Source organism: Lissotriton helveticus, chromosome 5_1, assembly GCF_964261635.1.
Source record: "Lissotriton helveticus chromosome 5_1, aLisHel1.1, whole genome shotgun sequence".
NCBI classification, from domain to species: domain Eukaryota; kingdom Metazoa; phylum Chordata; class Amphibia; order Caudata; family Salamandridae; genus Lissotriton; species Lissotriton helveticus.
Genome location: NC_136065.1, coordinates 296,077,370 through 296,086,708, shown reverse-complemented (window position 1 = coordinate 296,086,708; position 9,339 = coordinate 296,077,370). Strand labels below are relative to the sequence as shown.

The window sequence follows — 9,339 nt, the reverse complement described above, 5'->3', positions numbered from 1 at the left end:
CTTAGGCTCTGAGGATAGGACATTTTTGATCATTTCGGTAGGAACTCTGAGGAACACAATGCCCACTTGAGAGATGTGATGAGAAGATTAAGTGACTGCAATCTCCGTTAAACCGGGAAGACATTGCGATCTTCATATTTGTGGCCAGGAATGGATTTACAAGTTTAGAGAGTGGTGCGAGACTGCTTACCTTGTGATCTTATTGAAAAATCTAAGCAACCTAGGGTACAACCTAGGGTACAACCTATGGAAGAACGTTCAACTGGGCCATGGAAGGAAATCGATAAGGACAACAGATGTATGCGGTGGTGGACATTGACATTTTCAAGATGGCCAGCGATCTGTTGGCGAGGGAAGGATTTCCAGACACTACTCTCGGACAAAGGGCTTCAACTGACATCCAAAGAAATGGAAGAATTTCTGAATAACAGGGTTATAAGGCACATGAAGTGTTAGTTTTATCCCCTGCAAACGGATGGCATGGTCGAGAGGTTGAACAGGAAGCTTAAGGAGACAATCATGTTAGCATAGGCAAATTCTTTGAATTGGAAACCGAACGTAATGAAGAAAGTTGAAATGTATAGGTTTACACAACATAGTGCAATAGGGAAAACACATTTTTAACTGTTTCGAGGTATGCTGCACCTCATTTGAACCTTCTTGGGCTAACAAATATGAATTGGAGCAGTGAAAGGTTATAAGTGACAATGGTTTGCTTGAGAGAAAAGTAGAGAAAATAAAACCCAAGGAGAAAGGGTTTGATGTGCGAAAAGCTGTGAAGAGTATGGAGGTTGTGGTAGGTGATTTTGTAGTGATCAAACGTCCCGATAAGGGGGAGTGTTTATCCTAAATTCACAAAGCCTGTACAAGTTATTAACACTTACAACAATGCTGTGAAAACTCAGGACCATTGTATATGGGATCTAAACAGAATTGTAGTGTAGAAAGGAACGTTGAATGATGAGATGGTGGGAGGTTGTGACTGTAAAAAATTATATGGGAGTGGAGACAAAGTCTTGTAGGACTGTCAAGAAACCTGAGTATTTGGAAGACTGTCTGACCTGTTGGGATGTCAATAGGGTTTGTTAAAACCATCTTTTCGCTATTAATTCACGTACTTGTACAAGTTGTTATCACTAAGGTTTATTTCTCTTGCAGTTTGAAGTTGTACGTAAAATTTGAAATAAGGTTTTGTTTATCACGGAAAGGAGGTGTGTGATTGTTGGGAGGCTGGGTAGCTGTTTAAGGGGAGAGCTCTGTGTAAAGTTGGAACACCACGTCATCTAATATGTCATATTAGGAGATGGAATATGTCGAGGGTGAAGAGACTAGTGACAATAGTTGCTGGTGGATGGGATTTTCTTAGTTAATAAAATAACTTGCTTGTCACCTGCAACTTTCGTGTCGTGCTGGAGTCTATATACTTGAATGCCACAGAAGTGTTTTAAGGTAGGAACCCTGGGTGATGGACCTGGACACATGGCGTGAGCTAAGCCCCCTCCCCCTCCCACCTCTCGCCCTGGGGAACAAATCTGGTGCATGAGAGGTGTGTTGCGACACATGAGCCGCGGACAAATGACGCATTTGTTTCCCTTCCTCTCTTATTCTGCTGCGTGCCTCGACTATTGCCTGTGAAAGTCAGCAGCAGCTGAAACACTGCTTTAAAAGGCAGAGGAGTTACTACCTCAGAGCACGTGCCGCTCCAGTGCATGCCTTTCACCAGAACCTCCAGCGTGTTAGAGTGCACCAAGCGTGCTTCATCACCCTTCCAGCACCATGGTCTGTGGTTGGGCCATGGAGTGACCCATCCATGCAGTATTTAAATTCAGTGGAGGAGCTGGCTTATGTAGTGTGGGACTCTGGAATGGTCACATTTTCGGGGTTCCCTCTAGCTCTGCTCATTCTCAACGCTACTGCCTGAAAAGAAAAACTCCTGCCACCCTTTTCTCTCTAGGGTAGTACCTAAAATAGGATTTGTATTCTTGTTTCACTGAATTGTTTATTTTTCCTTCCAGTCTGAACCCTTTTTTAGAGGCAATGGATTGAAAAATGATCGGCGGTAATACTGCTGTAGTAGTTCTGGAAACCTGAATTGAGCTGCTAGATTACAAGTCACACTCCAAAAAGATGTCAAACAAGTATTTAGGAGACAGGATTTTTTTCCAGTTTTTATTGAGTGAAAATGTCAAACCTTGCATCAGTCATGCAAAAAAAATAATCAAATAAATAAAACACATATATTAAATTTCTAACCGCTCTAAATTCAAGTGGAAAATTATTCTGTTCTCATTAATGCAGGTGCCCAATTCAAGTATGTGGACCAAGCCTTTAATTTCCCTGTTTACACATGCCTGGATTCCTTTTTTAAGTCGATGAATAACCATAAAAGTACACACACATCATGTGCGCACAACTATGGGGGTTCACATAAGGTGGTTTCGTCAAACCTGGTTTCCACAGAAATAAAGAGACATTCCATCTGACAGTGAGCCCACGTGGGATGGCTTTTAATCCTTCTGTGCAATATTCCCAGGAGAGGGAGTGCTTCCATCTTCATTTTGTTTGCTACATTTCATGGTCTCCTGCCTCGTTGAGACTTCTGCCACCACAATGATAAGACAATCTATTGATTGTAGGGTAGAATGGGGACCGGGTTAGGGAAATTCCACCTGAACTCATCTCTGGTGCTCATTTTCTTGAAAACTGAGCATGACGGGGAATAATCACAGGTCTCTGGCCCTTTTCTCATGCTTAGATCAGTGTATGCTGTACGAAAAAAGAACTTTGCTGGTGGGATCTTAGGAGCTAAATTGGATGGTGACGTATACTCTCATGAATGGGCTAGCAGTATTGGTGGAAAGCAAATGGGATCTGCTGTGGAGTGTGGGGGAAGAGGACAAAGGTAGAGACATGTAAAGATTTAAAAATAGAATAGGCCTTGGCACCGCTTGCCTTGGGTTTGAGAAGTGGGCACATTACCCTGGCGAGATGAGACAACGGCTATCTATAAATATCAATAGAGAACAAACAGGCCATACTAGAAAAGTTCTTCCAAGCTCCAGGGCTATCAAGCAGTGATACAAGAGAAAGTGAGAAAGGTCAAGATAATTTGAACTTGTGAACATGAGACTCACCCCGATAGGATGTTGGTCTTTGCCAGGAAGTGGTTTGCTGGAGACTTGGACTGGTGAAGGACAAAGTCTGTAGGACTGCCTTCTACACAGAGGTGACCGAGTGGATTTGGGAGAAGAGAGTGAAGTGATGTGGTTGGGATAGAGTGTAGTGACGAGGCTGTCATTCAGAGATTGAGAGAACAGACTTCAGAAGCAGTGAAAAGCAGCAGCATCAACCAGACTGTAGGAAGGGCTTTAACCATCTAAATCGTTCCTTTCACACTGATTTTATGGAACAATTAGTGACTTTGGAGTGTAATCCCACATAGTTCAACTGTCATGTGTAGACTTGAGTGGCCTTAGCAGTGCCACATTCCTGGAAACATATTACTTACTATTCATGACCAGTCAGACATCACCATGCCTTGGATGCACCAGCAGTCCCAAACCAGATCCATCTAGGCTCTGCCAGGACTCACAAAGCAACGCCCCACACTACTAGGTTCTGCCAACATTCACACATTACTACCAGTGTGTGCCCAGGGCCCCTCAGCTTTTGCACATAAGCCCGCCCCGCCGTGACCTCACCAGTTTTCCCATCACTACTCAGACCCCCAGTCTATCAGCGCCCAGCATTCCCACTGTTCCAAAGGCAATGCTCCAAGTGTCTCATTCAACCCCACAAGCCCAGACCTTGCTAGCACCCACTTTACTGCTCCAGAAATGGAGGGAACCCCAGCCTTCTGGATGAATGCCATCTGAGCTGCAGGGATTCAGAGGGCCCTTTGGAGTGATGGGTGAGGCAGGCAGGCATCTGTGAAAACGAAGCAAAACGGAACTAAGGAAAACGCACACAACTGATTGAGACCCCGAAATTAAATTAACTACAAACTTCTATAAACAATCTGACAAGGTAATCATTAGTGACTGCTCATTAATATCCGAACATTATGTTGATTTTCTACAAAATTCAAGTTAAAAGTTGGAGTCAGACTGCCCCTGTCAGTGCTAAAGTATGAGGGCAGTCTGAAGACCAGGCTCCCCGAAAAATCAAAAGCTAAACCTAGAGTAGGATTAAAAAAGAGCTTGCATTGCACACTTTACATACAACCCAACTCATCCTTACTTGGGCGGTCCTATAGCGTCGATGTGCGCTGCCATACCCCTTAGAGAGCCCCGGGGCCACGCAGTGGGAGGCTCTGTAAACCAGACTTTTGTTCTATATAAACTTTTACAGAAAAAAAATACTGTACAGCTTTTTTACCTTTTCAACATTATTTAAACACATTTCAAACTATTTACGAGCCATTGTGGAGTTAGTGTTTTTTTTTGGGCGGGGAGCAGAGCACAGACACTGCACATTCAGATCTTACGCTTATTAAAATTAATTTTGTTTTGAACAAATTAATAAATAGAAAATAAATAATCTGCAAAGCGACCTAATCCAGTGTCTGCGCTCCAAAGCTCTCTAAACGTTTCCTGGGGAACCATCCACCTCATATTGCATTTTAGACATATCCCAAATGAGCAAGTTAGTTTTGTTGTCCCAACCAAGCACCTGTTTTTATTTTATTTTTTTAATCCCAACCGAGCAAGTGTTTTTTGTTTCTCCCATCTGACCATGTGTTTTTCCTTGCTTCATGTTGTTGTAAGGTGTGTGAGCGTGCCTGTGACATTGTCACATTATCGTGCGGTAGCAATCTGTCAGTGTTCAAGGTGTGTCTGCCTTCCTGGCTCACTCTGTATGTCCCTGTGACTATGTTCACGGTGCAATGGTTCCTGTGCAGGGCACCCTTTTGACAAGCTGTTCCTTATTAAATCCTGACCTGGATGCAGACCGGCCATTAGTTGCAGGCAGAGGTGCACCAGGAAGGGTGCAAGCTGCTGTGAACCACACACTCATCGAGTACCTTGTGCTGCACAACAGCTGAAGAACCCCCAAACCTAAATGTGGGTTGGTGATCAATGAATGAACGTCGATGGTAATCCTCGCGTGGCACTCGAATAGGCAGACGTTGGGTGGGACTGCTCCTGATGTTCTCCTTTAGGTTATACACGTCCCTTCTTCAGTTTGGGCAAGACATTGTAAGCCATACAAAAAAGGCTGATCAGGAGAAAACATTCCTTCGTGTTAAGCGCTGGCTGGAGTGACCTGACGAAGTGAGTAATTCTGAGGTGAACCTAGTAGGTTTCCTCATTGTGAGTGCTCTTGATGTGACTGTTTGCACTCCCTCGTGATGGGTGCTATATCCAGTGATCACGTGGGATTCCCACAATTTAAGAGTTCTTTGATCTCTCTCATGTTCAGTGCTCACGTGTCTCTGGTGAGACGCCCTCATATTGAGTGCTCATCTGTACCCCCCTTCTTAGTGACTGTCAGCCAAGTTACCCCTGTCACCATAGCTTCAACTTCTAGGGGTGTGGCAGGAGTGTACCCTCATGATAAGTGCTAAGTGTTGGAGTAAAACTGGCTAAAGGGCCTTTACCCTCTGGCTCAGTAGCTTGTGGAACTGCACATCAGTGGTGAGTGCTGACCTGTTGATATCTACAAATGCCCTGAGATGGATCGGATCCCTCCCGTTCCACTTCCTGAACCGTGGAGTATGGAGGTCTTGGAGGGAAAGAGTCCTCACCCCACCTCTGCACATGGCCTCTGGCTCCAGAGCACCAATAGTAGCTGCTATGGCTCACAGCAGGACTGAGCAGCGAAGCAGCGGGCCCTGGGTATGTCCCCCTTCTTCATCCTCAGGGACAGACCATGCCCTCTGACCTGAGAACATCCCTATGCAGACTCCAGACAGATCAATACAAAAATAAATAAATAACGGAGGATCAGAGAGAGAGGAAAGCTTTCTACAGTAATCTATATCTATAGCTACGTATGTAGGTATAGATATATAAAAAATAATCTCAAACTCCAAAAAACAGAGCCTTGTGGGGAGGGGTCTGGAAGAACAGGTGAGTGGGGAGATGAGGCGAGGGGGCTGTCTGTCTCTAAGACGTGACAATAAATACTCTCCTCTCTCTCTCTACTCCCTTTATTTAATGCTTGAGGGAAACGCTCTACTTTATGGACGCTTTCCTCTTCCCCTGGGGCAACCAGTGTTACCACAACTTATACAATCTATCACCCCCTCTGCAGAATCTGGGCTTTTGAAGCCTCAGACATTGAAAAAACCTCCAAAGCGAAAACTGCCCCTCCCCAACCCGAAATATTAAGCTTAAAAAAGTGAAGAATCAAGCATGCTCTCAAACACACGCACACACAATCGCGTACGCACACACAACTGGAGAAGCCGAGCTAGCAACCAATCGCCTAATGCTGCAGTCTGTGGACGAGAGCTTCAGAGCCTTCTCTGGTTTGTCTGTATAATAAAAGGTAAAGTCCAGTCTGTAAACAGCTCTCGTCCGCAGTCTATTTAGCAAGTTTTTCGCTCAGTTTTCTTCTCTTTTCGTACCCCCAACCTCTGCTCACACAGGAGCGTCTCTGGATTGTGTACGTGCCATAGACAGGGAGCGTCCACTTCTTAATAAAAAAAACTTGTGTGTTTGAAGTTATGGAGTGGCGGTGAGGTGAAGGGGGTTCCTTGGACTATTGGAAGGACTCAGGGCCCTGGAAGGACTCAGGGCACAGGAAGGACTCAGGGCCCTAGAAGGACTCAGGGCCCTAGAAGGACTCAGCATCCTAGAAGCACTCTCCAGGCCTCCCTGCATTGCCAAGGCTTCTGGCTCAGGGAGTGAGTCCTCAGAGTCAGTATTGAGGTCTTCTTCCTCTTCGTCGTCCTCATCATCATCATCCTCTTCCAATTCCTCGTTCATGTCCTCATCCTCCTCCTGAGAGAGGTCATCATCCACAGTTTGAGAAGGAGGTGCCACACCATCCATGGCCTCCTCTCTGGAGGGTGCAGCACTGACAAGCTCTGGAGGTTTCTTGCTGAGGTCTAGCGAGTCATTGAGCCCCACCCCAGCTGCGTTTTGCAGGAAGAAGAGGGCGCTGCTGGTGTCGGTGCTCAGGTTCAGCGAGCTATCCAGATTGACATTCTGGTGGCCCTGAGTGTAGTCCATGTCCGTCTGAGACAACCCCTCAGGCCCCGGGGAGATAGCAGGGAGCTCACCTCGCTCCTGCTTCTCATGTTTGCGCTTGTGAGAGTCCATCTGGGACATTCCCACCACAGTGTGCTTGCAGCTGGGGTAGGTGCAGTGGAAGTGTGAGCACTTAAGCTTGTACTTGCAGTCGGCCACATCACAGTCAACACTGGAGCTGAACTGGCAGAAGCCGGCAGCCATGATGATGTCCTGCTTGCCATGGTGCTTGCGATGTGCTGTCACCTTGGTGCTGTCTGTACAGCGGAAACCACAACGCAGGCAGTGGAAGTGTGTGCTGTTGCCAGAAAACTGGCACTCTGTGAAATTGCAACGCAGTGATGACTTGAAGCGCTTGAAGTCATCCAGGACTAGGTTGTCCACACGATCATGATGTTGGGCATGCTTGTACATGTGTGTGCGGCCGCAGAACTTGTAGCCACAGTTCTCACGGGTGCAATGGTAGTGCGTGACTTTGAGAGAGAACTGGCAGCCAGTATCCTTGCAGTCCTCATACAGGTCGTAGCGCCGGAAACCTTCCAACATCATGCCTTCGTCCAGCATTTTGCGGGAGGATGCAGTCTTTCGGCGTTTCCCGAATGGTGACATGTCCTCGATGATCCAGAATCGCTTCTTGGCACCCGAGGCAGTGGGCATCGTGATGGTGTTTCCTGTAAAGACATTAAATTCCAAACTGGTTACATAATCAACTTAAGGTTGAAAACACATCACAATTATAGTGCTGCTTACATGACAACTAAGTGTGTAATAAGATCAAGATACATGTACAAGCACCCAACTTCAGCTGTGAGCTTCTGTTAATGTTCAGCAGAACCAAGTCATCAAGGTGCCATCCACCCTTCACCAACAAGGCAGGGATCTGAACAAAAAGCCACACAGGAGAGAGCACAGGTGGGAAAAATCAGCACCCAAGCCTCAACTGAAAATGCAGTCCGACAAAGAGAGCAGGAGCAAGGAGCAAATGAGGATCACTGCACAGTCCCTTTCTGAAAAAAGTGAGAGTACTGCTGAGGTGTGCCCATACACAGCTTGTAAAGCATGGGTACCTTTACATCAGAGAGGACACCCTGCAAACATGTGCCTAGTGCACGTCTCGGAGTACCTGAGAACATGTCCGACTTTCAGAGGATTAGGGACAGTGTGCGGGGCTATGAACATATCTGGTGTTACAAGTACAGGTCTCAGCAGGATTATGGTCCAGATTTACTAACCCTTTGCATCAGGTTTGTGTTACTTTTGTAACAAACACTGTGCAAAGTGTGTGGTGGTATTTACTTTCCAAAGTAAATCAGGATTTGCATTGGAAGGTTGGCCAAAGTAATACAAAGTAGTGCTATACGCTATTTTGCGCTGCTTTGTGTCAAAGAGGCATTCCATGGGTGTTTCGTGGATATTCCCATGCAACCACCCATGGGTTTTCACGCAAATCCTTATCTACTAACATTCGAAGACGGGGCAAGTATAACTGAATAGAAATGTTTTTCTCCATACTTCTCAAACTTCGATTGCATGTTGCATTGTATTTTTTATTTATTTATATATTTTCATAAAGTTTTGTATAGCGCGAACTTGATCCTTATGGGTATCGGAGCGATTCACAATTTTGGGTAAGAGGGATTATGCAAAACGCATGCAAGAATCCTATAGGTTATCGGAACTCTTCACATAAGGGCACAGTAACGGATGAGGAACATTCAAACATATGTATGTACAATGCATGCTAACAATGTTATTCCCAGGTATATATTTACAACAATGTATAGCGATATGCACTCCTTTTTTTTAAATTTAAACAATTAAACTTATTTCAACAAATTATATCTGGTGCTGACCCATATCTTGACTAGCTCCTAGTCAAGTTGGTAAAAATAAAAAATATCCACAGAAACCTGTGGTATGGGCAGCACTATGCACTCGTTCACAATAACGTGATTAGTTTTTTGTATTATTCATCCATATGTTCAATTCAACATAAACATCACAAATTAAACAGCCTCTGTTTCATCAAAGCTTCAGAACTGAATATGTTCGCAGTCTTATTGTTCAAAATGAAAGCCTTAACCCATTCACAAGTAAATGCTCATGAAACAATCATCGTATATCTTTTCTTCAGAGATGATTT

The 9,339-nt window shown here is 45.1% G+C and overlaps 1 protein-coding gene across 9 annotated transcripts in view; it reads right to left on the bottom strand.

The window, feature by feature from the left end:
• Positions 1-2,141: 2,141 nt before the first annotated feature.
• The window catches only part of CASZ1 (castor zinc finger 1), a 212,123-nt gene continuing 204,925 nt past the window's right edge, over positions 2,142-9,339 (bottom strand). For 8 of the 9 annotated variants that reach the window (XM_078642245.1, XM_078642250.1, XM_078642246.1 and 5 more), the window contains one exon: positions 2,142-7,867. In XM_078642245.1, coding sequence (XP_078498371.1) covers positions 6,669-7,867 — 1,199 coding nt within the window. In that variant the 3' untranslated portion in view covers positions 2,142-6,668. The remainder of the gene's footprint in view (positions 7,868-9,339) is intronic. The other variant, XM_078642254.1, reaches the window with a different exon arrangement.